This window comes from Pygoscelis adeliae, unplaced genomic scaffold (assembly GCF_000699105.1).
Source record: "Pygoscelis adeliae isolate BGI_AS28 unplaced genomic scaffold, ASM69910v1 Scaffold108, whole genome shotgun sequence".
Classification (NCBI taxonomy): Eukaryota; Metazoa; Chordata; class Aves; order Sphenisciformes; family Spheniscidae; genus Pygoscelis; species Pygoscelis adeliae.
In genome coordinates this window covers 8,371,963-8,395,994 of record NW_008825498.1, presented here as the reverse complement: position 1 = coordinate 8,395,994, position 24,032 = coordinate 8,371,963, and the positions used below count along the sequence as shown (strand labels likewise).

Genomic DNA, 24,032 nt, shown 5'->3' with positions numbered 1-24,032 from the left:
GTTGCGCCAGGGGAGGTTTAGATTGGACGTGAGGAAAAATTTCTTGACTGAAAGAGTGGTTAAACATTGGAACAGGCTGCCCAGCGAAGTGGTTGAGTCACCATCCCTGGACGTATTTAAAAGAAGGGTAGATGAGGCACTTAGGGACATGGTTTATTAGGCATGGTGGTGTTGGGTTGACAGTTGGACTCGATGATCTTGGAGATCTCTTCCAACCTTAATGATTCTATGATTCTATGATTCTAAGAATACATCGATTCAGAGAGATCCAGCAGCTACAGAAACAGATGAACAAGGCATTGACTGGGACAGCCAAACACAGGGAAGAACACCGAGGAACCTGGATCTCCCCTGTCTAAACCCTGACTAAAGTGGTCCATCGTGTACTGACAAGCCTTTCTGAAGTAACCCACGCTTGAGAGGAGATCTTCGTAGAGCAGGTGCTGACTGTGAAGTTTCACAAACTGCAGAGAGTCAGCAATGACTGACGAGAGGCACCACTGACTACCAGTAAGCTCACCGATTGTGGAAGGCGGGTACAGTCACTGGAAACCTGCCATAAGTCGGCAGCAAAAATCCCTGCTAAAGATGACAAATGTGGTACACATTCTCCCTCACAAAAAAGGTAGGGTGGGACTAGAAATAAAGTAAAGTACAACTGGATTGCTTGTAAATAGGGCAGGGAAAAATTAAATACAAAGAAAACGTGGAGGGAAAAAAAAGAATATACTGTTTTTCTCCCATGGTCATCAATCAAAATAAAGCACCGTTAACAGCTGCAGATACTGTGCACAGGAGATCTCCTCCATCCTGCACAGTATCTGAATGAATCCTGCATGCAGAACCAGACCAAAATCAAACTAGCATTAACTGTTTAATTTCAGGTCAGCTTTGGGTATGATCTACCACGGAAATAAAAACTTCCCTGGAAGCTTTCAAGCATATTGCCTATTGCAATGAGAAGGTTTTCCATGCAATCTGGATCATTTCTAGAAGCTTGAAGGCTCCTTGTAAACCATCTTTAAAGTGCCAAAGCCAACCTCTGGTTAAAAGAGATATAGCAAATGCGGGCAAAATTCCTCCGACCAACTCTCCTGTAAAGCCTCCTTCCCCTAGATACTGATTCAGTTGTATTAATCAACATATTGAAACAAACTGTGAGAGTTTTCAACTTTGTCCTGAGGGTCTGTTGTTACCAATCAAAAGGCAGGACAAAATATGCTGCTTAACCTAGTGGCTTCAGCTGATAATACAGCCCCCTGAAGGAGCTGTACTAATAAATCCACCAACAAGGAAGGATTTTAAGCAGAGACACAGCTTTTTCCAAGGAAAAATAATGAAGCTTTAGCCTTGAACCACCAGAATAATGGCTCTTCCCAAAGGAAACAGCAATGCCATGAACCTGCCTGAAAAGCTGAGCAGCCCAAGCAAGGGAAAGAAACAATCCAAAGTGAAATACGTTGGAGAAAGAGGGAAAGCAAAACAGGTTTCGCTCTCAATTCTGCTCATTGGTTTAAAGCTAACTTGAGCACGTCTACTGCATTACCCTCACAGCCTGACCAAAGTGCAGACGTGCCCTAAGGGTTTTCGTTCCCTGACAGACTTGACTGAAGACTGTCAGTCTATGAAATCAGTAGACAGTGCAATGAGTTTGTGCATTACAGCATACTTAGGTGCACATTGCTCATAGGTGGACTCTGCTCAGCTCTCCTGAAGGAAGAAACCCCTTTAACCCTCCCTGACACACCCTTGATCAAGAGGTGCATGGGCCTGGGCAGCTTTGTTACTTAAATGGTAAGTGATGCTGGCACCATGGCAACGGTGGCACCATGGCAACCGTGACAGTCAGCAACTTCGTGATCCACACAGCTTTGATCCAGCCACACAGAAGTTCTACCAGCAGCTGTAAATTTCTTTGAGATCCTTTATTTCATATTTACCTAAATGCCTGCACAGATCTCCAGCTTCCCTAAAGCACATTTTTCTCAAAGGAAGTTTGGTCACTCTCTTCTGCCCTTTCCTTGTATTTTATTTCTCTTTATTTTTTTGAGCATTATTAAAACAATAAAGGTAAATTCCAGGGGTTCTTTAAGAACACAGTTAGTTCCGTGTATTATGACTCAAAAGCAGCCAGTGTTTAAACATGCCTTAGCAGTCAAATGCCTAATGATAATGATGAAACTTAGTTCTGGTGTAAATTAATCTATCTGGTTTTTATAGCAATTAACTTCTGACCCAGCTTAAAATCAGCTACATGTTGCATTTAAAACATAAATCATACTAAAAAAAGAGGGGGAGGGTAGATCAAATGACAAACACAATCAGCAACCCGCCCTCTAAAATGTTTTCAGAACAGAAGCAGTATAAATGCTCACCTCTAGCAAAAACATCAGATATTTTTAAGGTGGTTTTTTTTTTACCTTACCAATACCCAAAACAATAATCTCTGTATCGCAGAAGAGTATTTCTATATATCAGCTTTTCAACTGCTATTAGAAAGCAGATTTCTTAATTATCCCTACTATGCATTTAGAGGGCACATAATCCTCTGCACTTCTATGCCTAGACCCTCATATGCAGTTCCAGTACTTAGGGAATTAGATATCCATCCTCTACTTTCTATCGCATTTATGAAGATTTTTCTCAGCGCTTTTTTGTACGTTCTTTTCGTTTCCAGGATGTGATGACCACTACAACCAAGACACTGATCCTGCAAGTGCAAGACTGAAGCAATAGGTGGTTGTATCAGCTTCCTTAAAGTCATTCAGCATCCTGTTTTATCAGATTAATACATTGTCAAGGATTAATGTATAATCCTTTCAGATTAATATGCTACAATAACTATTTTTTAACCCCGAGCATCATCTGAATGCCAAAAGAACTGCTGAATTGTTGTCTAACTTCATCATTCTTTTATTCTTCATAAGACAAAGGTGGCCAAGCTATTGTTCTTGCACCGTATGCATCTCATTAGCAGTTTGGCTACGGGAGAAAATGAGCCATTAGGGGATACTGAAGCTGTGGTTACTAGGTCATTCTGGAACCCAGCTGTATGCCCAGCCCAATCCTACAATGCAGAAAGGGCTCAAAAAAGCCCATCTGCCTCTTGCCTCTGAATCACTTCTAGAGAACCCTCTGCCTTCACCTCTTTAAGGTACGTGGCACCTGTCTTACAGCTTTCAGCCATACAAAGATTTTAGTGTATAGCTAACGGATAGCCTTTCTCATTCTTGGTGATACCTTGATTTCCTTGGTTCTGCACTGTCTCTTTCTTTTTTTAAACCTTACAAGAGCCACCACAGACAAAGATACAGCAATTATTTTATGTGGCAGAGACACCTTACGATAGTTCAGTACAGAAAGTAAAGAAGGATATGTGGGTAACTGAGTGTAATTAATAGAATTTGCGTAAGAAAATTCTCTTACGAGAAATAGGATATCATGGTCATATTTAAAATGATCAGACATGACCAGGACAAGACTTTTTCTTTTCAGAAAGGCCTACACCTATCAGTGTATAAACATGTATCTATATACACATTCATATATAAACACATACTATATACAGCACAGAAATATATAAACATACATCACTGATGAGATAGGACTGAACTATTACAAGCACATCATAACTCATTTTGCTTTCCTACAAAAAGTGAAAGATATCCTGAGACTTTAAAAAAAACCCCACCAAAACTCTTTGCCCCTTGTAAAATACTAAATTTGGTTGAAAATTATGGTAGCTATTTCTTTTTGGACATCAAGTAGCCACTCCACCCTACCCTAACTCAAACAGAAACATCAGAGTTTCTGTCATAACAAAGAGCAAGCCAAAACAAGAAGCATTTGCCCTCCGCTACTGGAGATAATGGCCAAAACATACATTTCCCCTTCCTAAGACTAATGAGATAGCTGGTGAAGTGCCACCAATCTTCAGCCTATAAAGTGTAGAGTGGTTAGAGTACAGAACTCAATTTTAACAGTGCCTCTGTTCGTATTGAAATATTTCTCTTAAATGTGACCACTGAAAATGTAATGCAGATACTGTTATTACTCTCATTGTTCCGGTTCTGTATTAAGGAGACAAAGGGAAAACCCTGCACAATTCATGTACGTTCTCCCCGAAGCATGCTTTGCTGATATGGAAACACTATCAATCGTGATTCGGACAGGTGTGCGTACATGCACCAGACTAATAGCATCTGTTTAGGTCAGTTCTGCAAATGAGAGGCACAATCCATGCAGCTGAAGCTTTGTCAAGCAAGGACAACAAAAGTCATTTAACAAGGGATACAAGAAGGCTTCTTTAGGCCAAATAACTCTGATTTTCTTTGACTTTGCCAAGAAGTGCTTTGTCCATTCTTGCTGTTACAAGATTGACTGTTGATGCATGTATATTTGACCAAAAGCTGAAATATATTTGTATTTCCAGGTTATACCAAACTTAAGACCCAACGCCTCCTGTTTCCTGTAAATGCTTCATGCATTATAATGCTTAACTGTACTTTTCCTCTGCCGTTTCAGCCTGTCGAGGAGTCTCTTTTCCTTATATGCTGCCCCATTACTGCAAAGGCCTTAAACTGCTCCTGCTATTTAGTCTCTCCCCTGAAACCTCTGAGCTCAGAAGTTGACAGGGCAATGTGATTCATCATCTTGTTCTTATTTTATCAATTATTAAATATTTGTGTAATGGAGTAAGCATTGCAGCAGAAACAACAACGGCAGTGAGGTGTTCTACCTGTTAGGATCATGGACACCAACTGAAGTGGACCAAGGGTTTGTTTAATCAAGTATTGGTTGATGGTAGAGGATTCAGGAGATTTTACGATCCTCCCCTAATGCAGCAAGTCTGCAGTTGGTGTAGAAAAGGAGGGATCTGCTCCTTGACCTTAGTTGATACAAAACTTACATCCTGTGGCATGCAGTTTATTAATCTCTCCTCTTCTGTCCTAGAAAGATTTCCATATAATGTCTGTGTCTGCTGAAATTTTAGCAACCCAGCCACTGAAACCTTTTGAGCAGATCTGAACCTGTAAAAAATACACACCTCTCTCTACTTTTACCTGGTCGATTGTCTCAGTATTATCTTCTGTTTGATGCCCTGAATTTTACTGGTCAGTAATATGGTATACTGGGTTAAAGAATTATTTCTTCTACCTGATTTGAAAAGTATTGCTTTTCAGTTTTGGGGAGTGGCAGCTGTTATAATGCTCTGCCGCTGCAAAATACCGCAATAAAATACACTTCATCTTACATTAAGCTCAGCAAGAGCTAGCCTTTTGGCATGCCAAGTTATTCTTCACCTCATCTAACCCTTATGAGATCATGAAATAGAGATTACCATAAAGAGACAGAGAAGGCTGACAACCCAGATAAGACAACCATGCTTTTCATTGTCACACTTAAGCAGCGAATTTAACAGGCAAACTGACAGTTTGCTACGTATACCTGGCACAAAAGGAATTGGCTCCTTGGGAAGGACCAAGCTCAGCATCTGCCTGTGTCTATCTTCCTCCCAGGTGCTAGATGCCAGTGGGTGGGCACAGTAGCCAGATCAGGCAGGAACTCTTACTATAACTGCCTTGCAGTATCAGGACCTCTGACTAAAGGCAGGAGAGGAGGCAATTCCAAACTCCTCACAGGTGGACCATGACCTCCCACAGCAGTGGCTCAGTGGTGGCTCAGCTGGCATGCAGGAGAAAAAAAAGCTGGTTCCAGCAGGCAGAGTGTAAAGTTCTGGCAGTTGGGGTCCATGAAGAAGAGGAAAATTGACTTGAGTTTCCTGGAGGCAGAATACATTGGCACTGTGGTGGAAGACAATATTTTTAAGAATAGACCGCTTAGTGGCTGTGCTAATTCTTCAGCATTTAGCTACTTCATGTGCACCATTTCATAATTCTTACCAAAGTCCAAATTATCCAGGCTGATACTTTCAACCCCTGTCAGTTTGTTCTCTCTCAAAGCGCAAAAGAACATAGTTCAAGGGACCACGACTTCTGAAAGAGAACTTCAACAGTGAGGTGACTAAGGCGAAAAAATGGGGCCAGAGGCAGATATGTTACAGGCTACATCAATGTGTTTCCATGCATCACAAGAACTGAACGTCTTTTCAGAAGTCAGCTGGACACTCAGTCCAAAGCCACGTGCTTAGGTGTTGCCCTATACCAGATAATACCTCCACAAAGCAGACCAGAAGACTGACAGCAGAAAATATCCCCTGAGCAACCTGGGAAACCAACAGTGAACTTTTCTTTTCCACATAGACATCAGGTAGGTGAACACCCATCCAGCTGTTCACTTTGAAGCCACCTCCACAACTGTCTCAAATGACCCAGATGGGGACTGGCCCGTTGTGACAAAACTGATCATATCTGGAGTACCTTGCTGTAAAAGGGTGTGCTGGGTAGGATGCTGCACACATTCTCAGTGACTGCTCTTTCCGTGCTAGATTGCCCGAAGGTCTCAGGCTGAACACTGCAGATTGAGGCCATTGTCAGTTCAAGACCTGTGTGTTTTTTGAGTGCATCTTCAAACCTCTTCTTGCCCCCAGTATCCCTGCTATAAGAGAACAGATTCCACGCATGCTGCTTTACTTATACATGGAAAGCACAAATGTTGCTGAAAGGGTTCAAGGATACTGTCAGAACCAATGAGGACGCCTAGCTCAAGGGGAATATTTTAGTGAAAAGCAATAGAATACATTTTTCCATTGTTAAAATCTATAGAAACACCTGAAGTGCTTATGTTCCTTCTCAACATTATCAGATGTAAAACATTTCTCTGTCATGACTAACTCAGAACTCTGTGGAGGATATCACTAGTATCAAAAATAGCATAGGAAACTTCGGGATGCGTAATCAAGTATTTTTAAAAAATCTGTTAGCAAAACCAGCACGTTTCCATCAACCTCTCTCCCGCATGACACTTACAGTTTTGGTATTTCTGTGCATGTATAAAGTCCATTCGCTATTGTATTTCCCATCTCATGACTCCTTTGGGAAAACCTAATTCATAAACAAACAATTCCCAGACCAGATAACTATATCTCCCTGCTGACCCCTTTCCGTACAACCCAACAATAATAACAGAGACACAGTCTCTGCGTTGCCATTCTCTGGTGTGTTTATACTGTTTTAGTAATGATGTAATGGAAAGAAAATCGACATGCTATTATTATTATGCTAAGGACTGCAAGGAAGAATTGGTATTCTTTAAGGTTTTATTTTTCCATTCAAAACCAAAAGTCTTTCCAGGGCTTTCTAACCATTCACTGTTACAAAAGGTCAAAATATTCCATCAGAAACCTTAAAAAACGTGATGCTCGAAAAAATGTTTTTTAAAACATTAACACAGCTAATCCATTTTGAGCAATGCCTTTCATGAGCAACGTCACAAGGTTACACACTTAGCCCTGTGGGCCTCAGCGGTCCCTGCGTTTCCCGTGCATGGGAAGACTGTAACAGAAATTACTATGGTTGACTATAGTCTTCGGCCTCCCATACCCTCAGAAAGGGTGGGGAAGTCTCTGCAAGAAGACCCATTCCCTTCTGCCCCCTTAGGACAACCATCCATAGCAACATGCATGGAGAGAAAGCTGGACTCTGCCCTCTTCCTCTCCTCCTGAGCTAGCCGTGGATAGGACAAGAACAGCTCACAGTCATCTCCTGAGATTGTTTGAAGCCTATGTGATTTTCCTGAGCACGACATATTTCAGGGACAGGACATAAGCCATTCAGTCTGCCTCCCCCAGAGACCTATGGCTGTTTGCTGACTTTTGTTGAAAGTCAAAATCTAATCCTTAAACAGGTGTACAGAGTGGGATTGAGAAATGAACGCACTTGAGATTTTGCAAGGATTGGTTCTGAATTGGGGAGGGAGAGGAAGAGAAAGTCAGGGAGACCCATTTCAGACAGCAGCACCTTGCTAACATGAGAAGTTTCTGAAGAAAGCAACCTAGAGTGTGACACCAAATGCCTATCAGAGATGTCAATGATCAGGCTCAAGATTTGTGAGGCAGTCTGGAGACATTTCACCCATGAAGGTTTTAAGAATCAAAAAGGCAGCTAGCAATCCAGATCCTGAAAAGAACAGGGAACCAGCAAGGGAGAAGAATATGGCTATTTTTGCTTATTTTTGGAAGCCTAGCCTTAGCTGCTAGCTTTGAAACCTTCTACATTAGTATGTTATATAGTGCACAGTTCTCCTATATAATTTTGGCATTTACATCAGTACATTAGCAATGGAAACAATTTCCAACGCAGTCCTCATTCTTTTGTTTTCTCTTTGTCACACTTATGATTCATCTCCCAGCCTCAGCTCTCCATATGTAAGTAACTCCAGGGGACCAAATAAAAACATCGGAGACTGGGAATCTATTATGCAGAGGAACCAATGAACGGGCATCCTCTGCAATTCAAAATTCTGTTAGATTTGACAAAATCTACTTTTAAATCGTCATTTTCTACTGTCAAGTATATAGAGACAGTTTGTCAAGGGTAGGGGTGAAAAAGTACCTTCCAAAGACATACTCCAAGCTAGTGGTTCTGCAGTTAGCTTTATGTTCAAGAAAATGACAATACCAAATGTACATGACGCACTTCAAACGGATATCATGTTGGATAAAAGGAAACAAACTAATTCAGAGCATCTCTTAAGGCTCAACCTATCAATTAATGTCTGCTGAGACCGGATTTATTCTATCGAGCACAAATGAAAATTGTGCTGCGATACTACCCCCAAGTCGCAATACATAACTTTATGTACTTATTTGTGTGACCATGTCATGCCCAAAAGCTGTGTAGCTACCATTTTCAATGGATACACAACTGCAGCCCTATACAACACCTCTTAATGTACATATTAAAATTTTCCGTTACCTGGAGATTCAAAATCTCCAACAAGTCTCAGCTATTCTTACAAGACAACTTCCTTAAACTGCATTAGTGCCCCCAGGCAGCCTGTGCCACTTAGCTCAGTGGTCATGTAGCACACAAAGGAGTTGTTATGGAGACTGATGTCTTCCCAACAATTATATGGTGTAATTAGTGTTGGATGCTACCATGTAACTATCAAGCTGTCTCCATGGAAACTACCCGAAAACCTATACTTTTAAGGTTTCAGCAACTGGTCTTTTTTATAGACCCTTAAGATGCAGTTAAGAGCACACTGATTGCCTTATCTGCTCATCAAGCTCAGCTGAGAAACACATTTTCTTTTCCAAGGTATTTGCATAGTCCCCATGGTGACTCACGGGAACCAAATGTATGTGTCAAGAATAAATGTACATATTTCATACAGTGAGGACCAACCACAAATCAATAAGGATTTTTACCATTTTTAATTATCTTTATGCATACGTGCGTGCATATCCACATGCATAAGAGTACACAAGGTGCATAGATGGAAGAAGCTCACTTCTACTTTTGTGAACCCCTTCTTGGCATACCTGAAAGCTTTAGGGTCATGGAAACTCCCTCCCTCAGCTTAGAGAGGCACTTCAAACCACGCTGGTGCCACAGAGAGCACCTACCAGCAGAGTCTGGTCAGGTCTAGCACACAATTCTCCCTCTCTCCCAGGGCTTTGGCTTGCAGCTGCACAGTTTTTCCAGGTTGGGCGAGCAGAGATCTTGAGACAGCCTTGCACGCAGTGCAGGATCTTTGCCAAATGAAAACGCACTGTGTTTATGGAACTCCAGTGGGAGTTTATGACATTTTTGCATAAAGCTTTATGAGGTCCAGGCCAAGAAAGCAATGTGATTTTCAGCCAAGAATCTCACTGTCACTTTTGCCTGAGCACAGCAGCATGCAAAGAAGACGCTACTTCAGTCTACAATATAACCAAGTGGGCAAGTGCCAGATAACCAAACACATTCTTGTTCTGGTTATGATTTACGTATAAAATTTTTAAACAGACTTTTTTTATCCAGAATCCTCTCCCATTAGGGCAGAGATGAACAAGGAGAGCCATTTGCTTCAGAAGGTACCAATGGCAGGACTCTTTTAGAGTGGCACTTATTTCTGCAAGTAAAGAGCCCTCTGCAGAAGTAAGGAACTGACATTCTGGACCAGAATATTTTATAGCACTTGCATGCTAAGCAGCAGTGAGAGAGGACTTAAGAGATATACAAATAGGAGCACATGCTTTAGCAGAGGCTTTAAGACTGTAAAAATGTGGAAAAACATGAATTCATTTTATTTCTCTTGGTTGGTTTGCCCCTGGAATTAAAGAAGATAAAATTCTCATGTGAACTGCTATCTGTGAAGAGAGGTGCAGTGAGCATAACCAGGCTAGGAGCCCCAGAAGACTTGCAGTTGTGGCCTCTCCATTTTATGAGAAGCAGGAAAAAGAATTTCTGCTTTAATAAAAAACATCAGTACTTTTCCAATCTTTAAGAAGGATATCATCCATTTTTTTGCGCTGACATGAAGATGGATCTAGTCTATCCATTCTCTTCAAGACACCATGGGAACCAAAGAAGCAGATACACAGACACAAAATATAAAATCAAAGACTACAGGAGACATTCTGAATAGCTGTTACGTATTTTGGGGGAGGACTAAAGCTGCTGGGGTATAGATACAGTGCGCTACAGTTAGGTACATAGGACCTACAGATAAGATACTCTTTTGGATGCTCCTGCAAAATTACTTTCGCAATGTCTGGCAGCCGGCATTAAACATAGGGTGACCTGGGGCAAACACTTCTAAAGTTAACAAACAAGGAACCAAAGCAGCTGTCAGGGGATGCTTTTATGTTATCAGGGAGCCTCCAACACTGTTCAGATATACTAGAGAATACATAACGGTGCATGGGATGGCCATACAGAAAGAGTTGCATACTCCTGATCAGATGAATCCAAATTTTCTTCCAACCAACGCATAAGAAAACCAGTGTAAAACTCAATGCAACTTGATTTCAGTTATCCAACTTCATTTCTTTGTATGAGGGAGGAAGAAAGAGAGAATCCAAAATCCATTAACCTTCCCATTTATTCTTCCTCTTTACAACAAGCTGTCTCAATAGCTTCCTATTGGAAACAAGCTGAATTCCCTACTACAAGTTTATTGGGATAACACTAAACATGATACGGGAATATGAATTCATAAGTAACCAGTATCTTGCTGAAGGAAAGTTCTGAAATACCATTTTTCCCTTCTATTTATGATTTAAATTATTTCTGCTGCTTAACTTTTAGAGATCCTAACAGGTTTCATCACCAGATGTAGATTGGCAGCCTTAATCTAAACAAACTCACTGACAGCACTGTTAGAGCTCATTAGTGTTCTCACCAGATGCTTCTGTCTGTATATATGAGCATCTCCAGTTTTTCTTTCCAGTACATGACCCATGATACTAGCATAGCTTTCAAATTAAAACAACAAATCTCAGTACAGCTTCAAATCCTTGCTCTTCTGGGGATTAAATCTGTGCAAGGCTATGACAAAGCATTCCATATTTCTTGGGCTTCTTAAAAGCATTTTTTTTGTTTTACAGATCACTGTAGTGATTTTTTGGCATTTCTCACGAATCTATACAGATACGACTAACACGCACACTATTTGCTTTCACAGCAAAAGTGCAGAGAGCATTTGTCACTATAAATATCACACAGGACTATATACACAGATGAAACCTGTGCTTCGTCTGTCTCTGCACAAAGCAATGCTTTGACACGAAAACTGTCGGAAATCATTAAGGGGATGAATTTAAAAACCTCATACAATGATTTAGTTGCCACAGCCAAAGTAAGTATCATAAAAACAAGTTACGACCCGGCTCCAGTTTTCAAGTGAATGAAAAATTAGAGGGCAGGGAGGCCAAATATGTGGGCTTCACAACGAATGTCTCCTTGAATCTGCAAAGCAGGCCCGATCAGATCTCATGGTTAGTTTATTGGTCTATCAACACTTAACAAGAAATGAAGTGGTGGCAACGATCTCAGTCCCAGCTCATCAGTCACATAGGTACAAAGCATCCAAATGGAAAACAGATTTTCTGATTCTCTGCACCTCCCTAGAGGCCTGCGCTGCTGTCTGAGGACTACAGCATTCTCCTTTCTTGGCTCATTTGCAAGATAAACATATTCTGGCCTCAAATGCTGCTCCTTTGCAACTGCTGGTGAAAACTCCAGTCAGTCTGAGAGATTAAGAGGATGATCTAGGGCACTACTCAATCCAAGAAAAATGCTCATGTGGGAACGCAATGCTGTTGTTGTGACCAGAGGATTTTTTTTTTCCACTGGATCTCATTCTGCAAGTCCAGATTCAAATAGTCTCTATCTGTATTCTTTATCCACATTAACTTCCTTTCCCCCCTTTTTTTTTTTAAAGGGAGTCACACACTTGGATTTAAACAGATTTTCACAGTACTAATTAAATACTGCTTTTCTGCACCTATGATGACTTAAGATATGATTGAGACAGCCCTCATACCCAGGCAATGTTGGGCTGGATTAATATGTAGTTTTAACACTTCCAAACACCTGCAGGAAGCAGCATTAGTGATCAGATAAGATAGGACTCTTCTTAACTACCCCATTTATGGTTCCTTATAGTTACAAGATACCTTGTGAGAATTTTGTAGGAGCTGGTAGATCAGCCCCTACCCTTGTAGGCAAGCTCCAGTTCAGCTCTTGCTTTCTGCCTATCCGTGCCTGTCTCTGCACTCTCTTTTGATCCCTGTTCTAAAACTGATGTATAGTGTTTCTGAATTTTTCAAGCATTCACTGACCTCTACCCCAAAATCAGCTGCATTTCAGCACTTGGAGCAGCAGTTCCTCTGTGCTCCTCGTGCTGCCTCAGATGGGTATGACTGAGCCCTAAAATCATTCTTACAGCAAGCTTTAAAACACTAGTGAAAGACATTAGGGAAACTGCTAGTTTTGATAAAACTATTAGTGCTACAGACAGATCTCATGTCCCTATTACTTATTCCCCTCTCTGAACTCAAGACAAGACATATAATTTGAGCACTGGGTTAGAAGCTACAACAGGAAAAGGACTAATTTGCTCTGTTACAAAAACCTTCCTAAGCAAGATAATGAAACCATGCACATTAACAAACACAGACTTTTAAGGCTGAAGAACAGATTAAATTGTCATAGTGACACAGGGACAAACCTTTAGTTGCTATAAAGGCATGTAATTTCATTGACAACAGTGGCTAGAACAAACTTTGTTTAATTTATGTCTAGAGTTGGCCAAAACCCCACAAATCTAGAAACTCTTGAACTTTGGGAAAGCTTTGATCCAGTCCAGACTTTGTGGCTCTGATCCACTTCAGCTGGGAAGGACCCAAATCTGCTTAAATATATTTCACAACACATCTTTGCCTGCATTTTTTTTTGATAGGTCATAAATACCACATGTAGAACCATTTCTCCTTATTCACAATACGTACTAGCAGAGCCAGCTATTCTCATCTCCCACCCAGAATGTTAAAAGAGAAAAGAAAAAAAAAAAAAAAAGATGCAAGAGCAAGCTTTAGATCAGTTGACTCGCTACCAAGGAGCAAGAAGAAAGCTAAGGTACAAAAATCTGCAGTCAGAATGTTGAGAAGAAATTCAAACTGGTGAGAAACTCTATGTGTCTTGTACAGTGTGGAACAGCTTGCAAAGCACAAAACGAGCCATATCACTCCCTTCTTGTTATCCCCAGAAAAAACAAAGACTCATTTGACTACAGTTTCTAAACAAGCATATTAAGCAAGTCTACTTTTTTTTTTTTTTGTAAGGTAACAGCTTCATTCACTGTAGTAGGAAAGCTGTGATCACAAACCACATAGGAAGGTTGTGGGTTTCAGATGACCTAGTTGAGAGTGATGAAACTAAGTAAAATCTAACCAGGGAAAAGGAGTCTGACAAGCCCTTCTGACTGCATTTACCACTGATAATCTAACAAATGAGCATTAGTTATTAACATTATAATGTTAATAACTTAAATCAAGTTCAGCCAGACCCTGGATCCACAGATCGTAGGGTAATTCCAGTAGGAATGGACCTCAGGAGGTCAGACCAGGTTGCTCAGGGCTTTGTCCAGTTGAGTCTTGAAAACCTTCAAAGACAGAGACTGCACAGCCTCCCTGGTCAACCTGTGCCCCTGCCCGACTTGTCCTCGGTGTGAAAAAGATTTTCCTTATACCCAGTCGGAACCTCTCTTGTTTCAACTTAGCTTGTTATCTTTCACACCGCCCCCCACCACGCACCACTGTGAAGAGCCTGGATCTGTCTTGATAATTTCTCCATAGCTACTGGGCGGCTGCTGTTTGTTAGATGCTCCCAAAGCTGTCTCTCTTCCAGGCTGAACAAGCCTGGTCCAGCAGCTGCTCCTGACAAGGCAAGTGCTCCAGCCCCCTGACTTTCTTGGCAGCCCTCTGCCGAACTCGCTCCAGTTTATCAATGTCTTCCTTGTATTGAGGTGCCTAAAACAAGGCTCCCTATTCCAGATATGGTCTAACAAGTGCCGAGTAGAGGGGCACGATCACTTCCATGAATTTACTGCCTGTGCTACAGTTAGTACAACCCAGGATACTTTTGGCTGCCTTAGCTGCCAGGGCACACTGCTGGCTCACATTCAGCTTGCTGTCTACCAAAATCCCCAGGTCCTTTTCTGCAGAGCTGCTTCCCAGCCATCCAGTCCCCAGCCTGTATTATTGCCCCGGGCTCTTCCTTCCCATGTGCAGGGCTTCACATCTGTCCTTGCTGAATTTTATAAGATTTCTGTTGGCCCATTCCTCCAGCCTGCCCAGGTCCCTCTGGAAGGCAACCCTGTCCTTCAGCGTTATTGACTGGTCCTCCCAGTTCAGTGTCCTTTGCAAATGTGAGTGCACTCTATCACCTCTGATTCTTCAATAAAGATGTTAAACAGGATGGGTCCCAGGACAGACCCCTGTGCTACTCCAGTTGTCACAAGCCTCCAGTTAGAGTAGGAATCATTAATGTCTACCTTCTGAGTCTGACCATCCAACCATTTTTTTTACCCATCTAATTGTCTGCCCATCCAGACTGTAACAGTCTAATTTGGACACAAGAACATTGTGGGAGATACTGTCAAAAGCCTTGTTAATGTCAAGGCAAATGACATCCACCCCTCTCCCCTGCAACGGCAGCAGTGGGAGTTCTGGTACTGAACTTCAGGGAACTAGTTTTAACTTTTGGCTCTGGGAAGACACACTGGAAACAACAGCTGGTGCACACACTCTCAGGAGTATTCTCTCTCTCCAAAACACCTTTGGAAAGTATAGATTTGTATTACTGGGATTCAGTAGGCCAAATCCATAGCTGCAATAATCAGCCCAGGTCTGTTAAACTCAGTCTATATACAGTATTTCATCTCAGCTAACGATCCTGGCTTATTATGCACCTGATACTTGTCGCCTCAACTCTACATGCAGGTTGCACAGACAGGCCCCAGGAGTGTCAAATAGGAATAGCAAGGGAAACGAGAGATGCAGAAATTCTTCAGTTCTCCTGGGAGAAGCACAGATCCATTGTGTTCCTGTGACAGTCTTTGTCTTACCTTTGCAAGGAAACTCCATGCTGCATATTGCCCTGAGGTTGTGCTGCTTTTTAGCTTCACTGTGTGCAACATCAGAAAGAATCCCAACAGTCCACTGCAAGGGATGGGGAAAGCTTGTTAATAAAGTCTCTTAATTTCAACTAAGCAACCTCTTTCAGGCATCTTGTTTTTCCTAATGCAGAACTGAACAGTCACCCTTCAAGCAGTGTTAATCCCATTTGGAGAAAGAAAGCTGGTGGACAAAGAGCTTACATTATGTCCAAGTACATCTCGGGTTTTGCAGTCAGTGACTAGAGTCTGAGTAAAGTAAGTCTGACGCTCTTATGGCTGGTCTCTAATGCACTTGCATAATCAGAAAAGTAGAGATTATTGGAAACATGAGGTGAAATATTAACTTCAGGCAGTGAAATGGCTCTGAATAAAGGCAATGCTAATTTCAACAGGAGCCACACATGTTTGGCAACTAACCCACTTCAACCTCCACAGAGCCTTGAACTGAAAAAATAACCACTGGAAAGTTTCTGCCTGAAGCTTTCAAGCTGTTTAAACTTCATGAAGCCTAAATTCCAATTAGGAAGTCAAATACATGTCTACTGTATAACAAATAGACAGATGACTCAGTAGTGCTGGGAACAGAATACTCCAAAGCTCTCCACTGATGATTAAGTGAATTTTGATTCTCAAGTCATATAGGACAGTAGTCCCCAGTGCTCCGGTAGCCAAGACTACTCTTAAGGCAACTCTGTTCCACATGTCCCTGGACCTCACAGAGCTTATAAGCTTTGGCTCTGGGTTTTGTTTCACTTGTGACATAATTACAACCCACTGGTTGTGAACCAGTGAAATAGTGTAAACCAGCAAGCAGGGAATGGAAAAGGACTTCAAAATATGTAAGGCACAAACTACTGCGTGGCTGGTTGAGAGGCATAAGAGATTACAAAGTACTGTGGGAAGCTGCATGGGAAAGGAGATAGGATCAACACAGCACACAGGTGGTGAGGCAAAAAGTGCCTTAGTATTCGAAGAAGGTATGCTGTTCTGGATACTCATGCAATGCAGTTGGTGCCCTCTCTGCAACAGCAGGAAGGGTGGAAGATGGTGGCTCCCCAGGTCAGAAGTGCCACGCTGGGCTCCAGCATCTCAGCCAAGTGCTGTTCCCTGCTCAGTACATGTGGCAAAGTGGCATCTCATCCACATGTCAGTACAGGTGTTTTTGATACACCAAACAGTAGGGTAAGATAACTGCCCAGGAGTCGGACGTACTAGGGTTTCTTACACTGAGCCATAACACGAGACCCCAAAGGACTGTCCACTGTGCCTGGAGCCAAGAAAGCAGATGCTGCTTTGATGATAAAAGATAGGCCCAAACTCAGCTCCCTGTTGCAGAGGATGAAGTGCTGAACAGTAGAACATTCCACTCTGAGAAATCAGTGAGTTCAATGAAGCAGCATTGCCCAAACTTTTGAAAGTCTGGCAGCTGGCTTAAGTTTGTTCCACACCTTCTACCCAGCTGAGAAGGGCTTTTAGTCAGAGTGATTTGAAGCTTAGTGTAATTCAGATATAAAGTGAAACAACTAATTATAATACCTGAAATATTGATGTCACAATTAACACCGATTTATTTCATTAAATAAATGGAGAACTTTGCAGCTTACTACTAACGCTTCAGACATTCTGCACAGGTAGTAATTCAGCTGCATCAGTTACCCTTACTTTATATTGTATAGGTTTTCCTCCAAATCCTTTATGTCTACAAAGACACTAGATTATGAGATGCAGGAAAGCAACTGAGATGCTTGCTTCTCCATCTAACTATTCCTTTCCACTTGCTGTAGCGTACAGTGCTACCTACTATACATGCACTGAAGCTGGGGCAATGGAAACAGAAGATGGAGGCTACAACAGTGGTAAAATTCTAATGAATTGAAAGAGAAGAATATCTGGGCTAGACAGATATCCTTTAGTGCCTGCAGTTAGACCTTGCCTTCAAGAAGAAATAGATTTCACCTACCTACCGTGGAACAACTTATTCATTAATACCTAACTGCAAGTTACTTGTAGTGTGGATAGTCCACCCTTGAAAAAAGCCACTTTCGTACCAAAAAACTATGTACATAGGGAAATTACTTAACAATCATTTTTAATATCCCCTTTTAATGGAAAATCCAGATACAATTAAGAAAATCCCTAACAATCAGGAAATATTTTTGCCATCAGTTAGCAAGAAAATATTTTTTCCCCTCTAAAAAGAAAATACTTCCATTTGGCAAAAGATTGGAGGGGAAAGACAGGAATAAAGTTTTTTGAGATCATTAAGACCTATAGAAAACATACTTACATTGTCCTGTGAGAATTACACTATTGGGCAGTGAACTTTTGCTACTCAAAACAAAGGAACGCTTGTTAAAGCTTTTCCCTTTTACCGAAAAAAAGCATTCTGCCAAATAACAAGATGTACAGGCAAATAAATCCATGTACACCCATATACTGCTGAAGACTAATACTTTGTAATCACTGCAAACAGCAAGTTTTACAAGGGCTAATCCGACTTGAGAAGCATTTGAGAGATGCTATTTATCAAAGCTTTGCTACATTAGGTAAAAATTATTTTACTGGTGACTGAGAACTGTCCTGATCAGAATGCACGCACTCAAATAAACACATATACTTCCAGCGCATTTGAATCTCAGGCCTTCAAATGCATATCCACAGATATGCACAGATACATACTCTCTGCAGTTTTACTGGCTTATGCCAGCAGAAACTAGTATAACTAAGGTTTTGCACGCTCCAAAATTTTTAACTGAGGTTGGAAGTCAACAGGATCTCTTATTTAGAAAACATTCACATGTCCTCTTACAGAGAGGTTACCTGGCGCAGCAGCTGCTGTGAAACCTGTAGAAGTACAGGAATGGAAAGTCCAAGGCACTGAAGAGATCACCTGAGGGACAAAGCAATATACTCAGTGGAACACAGGGGGAAAAAAATTACCCACTGTTACAAGCAGGGGAACAGCAATTATATGAACATTACTAGTTTAACATTCCTTTGAGCCTTTACAGCTGGCTGACTTTTCATTCATGATGCTTTCCACATTTCTAGTGTGTTTAATGATTTCTCTCTGACCTTGCTTCTAGCCAGTTCCTGCCTTTGGTTGAAAAAGGGGAAAGGGATACGTAAGAGTATTCTTTGCTAGTATATAGAAGATCCTGCTTAAGCAACAGTTGCCAGTGGATAGACATGCATCATATCCACTTCTTTTATTACAGAGCTCGTGATAGTTCCTCCTAAAGCAACAGGAAACACATACATATGTTGGCTGCTTCCCCCTCTGGCATTTGAACTCTGTCACACAGAGCAAGTTGAGAGGTTTAAAAAAGTTCTCCCAGATCCAAGCAGAGTTCTCGAGTACTTCCATTTCCAGGAACCTGGGCCCTGATTGTTCTTGGTAGCAACAATCCCCAGGAGTTCTCCGGCCTTCAGGCTCTACAGATTCGGAGGAAGCTCCATCTTTCACTTTTTGAAATGCAGGACTATTTTGCTTAACATGTCTGTCTACCCTGGTGGGGGAATGCTATATACACAATATGCACCACCAGGCAAAAGGAGGAATTTATGTTTATTTAAATGCTTCTTCCTTTGTTTTTCTGAATGAGCAAATGTCTAGTGAAAGTGACAATCATCTTTATCCTTCTAACCATTTAAACACCAGTATGATAGGAATATTAGCCACCATCAAAGATTTAATTTCTCCATTTTTAGCCTTTGATCTTTTGCTACTTCAAATCCTGCCATGGGCTCAAGCGATGGGATACATCTTATGAAAGCAACAAAACAAAATCGCTGCATAGCACTGAGGGCAATGCAGAGAAGGAAACTTGGTTCTATATGGACTGCTGGGACACTGCTCTGAAGAGGACATATTCACCTAGGGAATCCTTGTTCTTTACCATGCACCACCTCAAAAGCTGTTCTTTGTTGCCTGTCCCATGCTGCTTCTTTGCAAAAGGCAGCTAAGAAAGGTATTCATAAATATCATGCAAATTACACAGTGTTATATACCCTCCTCTCCTCTTCCTACAGGATATCATATTATTGGTTGCATTCCTGTTGAATTCCAGGGCTGAAATCCTACAGGGTTTGGCCTCTAAAAACATGCACGGAAAGGAAAGGCAATATGGAAACCTAAAAAAGGCACAACTCAATTCACTTTACCTGCTGGATGGGATGCAGAGGCCAACAGCACCACACTAAAAAATAAAAAAAGATTAATTGTATACTACAGAATTTATGACATGGCCTGAACTTTACAAATTGACAGCTTTGTGTTTGTTTTTTCATGGTGAAACTTACTGCAGTTAAGTAGAATAACTGAGGCATAAGTATCAATTTAAAAAAAAAAAAAAGTTGGTTGGGAAGGAATCTCCAGGGTCACCTAATAAAACCTCTCACCTGAAGCAGGACTATCACCAATATTTGATCATGTCCTCTGTGGCTCTGTCTCAAAAAGCCAGGTCTCAAAAACCTCCCAGCATGGAGATTCCACACCTCTCTGGGTAACTTGTCCCAGGGCCACCCTACCCTCCTAGTGAAGAAGTTTTTCCTGATATCCCATCTTTAAACCACCAAAGCTGCAATTTATGGTTGTTGCTCCATGTTATACCATCTGCCACTCCTTAGAAGAGTTTGGCTCTGTCATCTTTGCAACTCCCTTTCAAGAAGGTGTAGGCAGTTGTTAGGTTGCACCTTGGTCTCCTCTTTGCCAGTCTCAACAAGACTAGCTCCTTCAAACTCTCCTTGCAGGAGGCCATGTGCTCTAAGTCCCTAACAATGTCAGTAGCTCTCTGCTAGATCTTCAACTTCTCAGTATCTTTCTTGAACTGGGAGGCCCAAAACTGAGTGTTCCAGCTGCAGCCTCAGCAATGCTCATACTAACTTCTCTCGATCTGACAGCCATGCTCCTTCTAATGCAGCCCAATACATGGTTTGCCTTAATTTGCCGTGAGCATGCACTACTGCCTCATATAGATCTCAGCGTTCACTGTTACCCCCAAGTCCTTTTCAACAGACCTGCTGTTCCGCCAGCTGGTGACACCACTGAGACAGAATCTATAGAGAACTGTACTTGTGTCTACACATGAGTGTCTCTCCGTCCGAGGATTAATTTCAGCTGTGTGCGTACCGATGTCCGCTTTATAGGGATGTGCATATATTGCATATAACAGTCAAATGTAGAGTCTTATGCATGTGATTGTGCATGCACTGCACATTCATACCCAAAATGTCAGTTAGAGAAAGGACAAATGCTGCAATTAAACAAGTTTAACAAAACTGCATGAAAATAAAACCAAGTACCAGCCCAAATGATGCACGCTTTTCAGAAAGATACAAGTGAACAAGAAAATCAGCTGTGACCAGTTCTTTACCTGGAGTATCACTTAAGATTTCTGAGGTCCTACAAAGACTTCATCCTCTGAGTTTGCGGTATAGGCTGTACAGAGCCTTTTTCAGTGCTACTGATTCTTCCAGTAAATTTCTGATTTTTTTTCCAAATTTTTTCATTCCATGTTGTTTCCAAGGTTAGAAGGCTACAGAAACATATTCTGGGGCACTGTAAGATGGGAGAAGCATGCATGTCTCCAAAGCAGAGCTACAGCTTCCTCTAATTACCGACAACATACATCTGTGACAAACACAAAGGACAAGAGGAGAAAAGAGTATCTGGACAGGTTGCTTCTTGATAAGCAGCAAGCACTGCACTCACAAAGGTAAAAAGACATTCATTAATGTAATGAATGCTAAAGGTAGGCCATTTTCCCTGGCTAATTACCAGTGATTCTTACAGTTCACTAGGGCCGGTAATGGCAGTAAAGTGCCAACGCAGCCAGCGGAGGAACGGAAGCCTGCACAGTGAAAGGTTAAGGCAGAGAAAGTGCTGGAAGTGGTTCCCAACACACAAGGTTATGACTAGAAAACTGAATTCGCTGTAAATGAGCTACCTCCAGTACCTGCAGCAGTACAGTATCATCAGCGTCCTCCTTACACCGGGCCAACTCCCTTTTCCAGTGCTAACACAGCCACCGTTTCCAAGCCTGCTCGCTCTCAGCTGGTCCCAGTTCTCTACGTGACCAGGCTACCGCACTTGGTGGCCTGCCCTCGGCATGCTTTGGTGAATCCCAGCGTCATCCGCAGAGACACCGGTAGCAAAAGGAACTGCAAAGAGCACGGAAATCCCCTGGCCAAGGAAGCCTCAGGGGGAAGTTTGTCACTGAAATCAGCTGTGGAAGACAATGGGCTGAAGGAGGAAACAGTTCATGAGTGACAGGCAGGCGGGTATTTTAGGCTTAACGTTTTATACAATGTCTTTGAAAGGCATCAGCTGGTACAGTATGTTCACTTTGTCAACATTTATACATGTGGTTGTCACAAAGATATTAAACAAGGCAAAGCAGATCACTTACGGTAGGTAATTCCCCCCTGCCCCTCCTCCCCACACACGCGCGCTCTCCCCGCATGGGACACCAAGAGGAATTCACAATAAACAGGCCCAATTCCTCAGTTTCCTGGTAAGGAGAGAAAAGGAAGCAAAGGCCTATTGCTTTTGACTGAATAACAGAGAAAACAGGAGACTGGCAGGGCAAGTGAAACTGTATCAACAGTGATGAGAATTATGACTAAGCCATGTTTCTCCACTTTTGCTTTTTGCATTATTAATTTTTAAACAAAAAACCAGTGAGATTGGGAAATGCTCAGAGAGAAACTTCCTTCTGCAACCAAGACGAATTGATAACCCTACCAGACATCCCAGGCCTCAATCCAAAGAAAACATAGGAGAAAAACAAAACCTTCTTTGTGAAGTGTGGAGCAGGTTAAGGCAAATGGGTTAGATGGCATTAAAGCTGTACTGTAACTCTGCTCTGAAGAGAACATCAGTAGAAAAGACACCATGATGTTGTAAAACCAGATTAGGGATTCAGAGGTTTCCAGCAGGACAGCCTGGACATCAGGCTGCAGCAAAAACAAAATCCCTGTGCTGGATTTCTCTGCTCCTCTCTTTTTCCCCTGTATTCAATACTGAGGGCTGGGTCACCCGTGATTTTCTTTCTGGCTAAAAAGAGGTTTTGTCAGCAAGAACAGCAATTTATGCATGCAAAGCTGCCCTTCCCTATTGCAGAAAATCTACTGCAGCTTTTCTAATTCACAAAAGTGACAGATTAGCAGCTCTTCCAGAAGCCAGATGTAGTTTAGCTGCATAGAGTAGAGCCTTTACCAGGCTCTACTGGCACTTTGTCAGTGCCATTTATTCACCGTTTGAAACTCTACTGCTATAAGTCTTTGTTCTCTCCTCACCAGTGACTGCTAGGCTGTCTGGCATGCCTTTGTGAACAATTATCAGCCGGTGACAGATATTAGGATGTACTGAAATTTTCTTCCAGGTTCTCCGCAAGAAGTAACGTATCTCTACTTGCCTCAGCATAGGAGAAAGCCCAAAATGAGCCGTGACCCACTTCTAAGACACATTATGTATCCTTCAACACGCCAGGTTGACATTACTACCCGCCCCCCTCACGCTACCCCTTGCCAGCTAACTGGGGGGGCAGAAATCTGGCTCCCTCCTTGATAAAAAGTGGGGGACTGGAAAGGAATAAAAGAAAATGCAAGATGGAAAAACGACTAGGAAGTAGAACATTAACGCAGAAGTCAGAGTGCAGGGAAATACAATACTGCAGTAAAAAAACAGTGGTGGGAACAAGACTGTAGAATTAGAGGGAGGTTCTTGGAAGTACATTTCCCCTCTTCTCTTCCTCCCCCTCCCTGCCCCACATGCTTAAAACACAAGGGAGATGGAAGAACAGGATGGGGTTGGGCACTGAAAAGCAACATCACCCCTCCCTTCCCTGCATAGCACAGCTCTGCTTTCCCTCCTACACTTGTTCCTGGTCTGGCTCCTTTTTTAAAAGCCATTGAATAATCATGCTGTAAGTGATGAAGTGAGAAGAACGCCACATTTTCAACATCAGCAAATATTTCCTCAGATCTGTTTGGTTCTGGAAAGTTCCCGTTCATGTACGTTTGCTTAAGACGTTCTCCCCTCCCAAACTGTTCCACATTTTAAAACAAGAAACAGTGCATGGCATGTAGGGGACAGCATATATTAGGAGACTTTTTTAATTTCAGTTGCACCTCTGGAAGTGTCCAACAGAGCCAATACAGTTAACGTTTCTTTTTAATCTAAATAAGTATTTTTTTAATCTAACATATTGGTACATTCTAACATCCAGTAGCTTGGAGCAGAACTCTTAATCTGCTCTGTCCAGGCAGTCTCTACACTCAGAGTACAACTGTGCTTTCGTACCGAACAGAAATGCTTTGAACTGCCTCTATCATAACAAACCTATATATTTTCCTATATATTAGGAAAAATTTCTTCACCAAAAGGGTTATCAAGCACAGCAACAAGCTGTCCAGGGAAGTGGTTAAGTCACCATCCCTGAAGGTATTTAAAAGATGTATAG

The 24,032-nt window shown here is 41.9% G+C and overlaps 1 protein-coding gene across 1 annotated transcript in view; it reads right to left on the bottom strand.

Moving 5' to 3' along the window:
* Nucleotides 1-24,032, bottom strand: part of TMEM241 (transmembrane protein 241) — a 62,991-nt gene that overhangs the window by 14,212 nt on the left and 24,747 nt on the right. The window contains exons 11-13 of the mRNA XM_009331492.1: nt 19,732-19,766; nt 18,388-18,457; nt 15,517-15,610 (exon numbers count right to left, since the gene is read on the bottom strand). Of these exons, the coding sequence (XP_009329767.1) occupies nt 15,517-15,610; nt 18,388-18,457; nt 19,732-19,766 (199 nt within the window). The remainder of the gene's footprint in view (nt 1-15,516; nt 15,611-18,387; nt 18,458-19,731; nt 19,767-24,032) is intronic.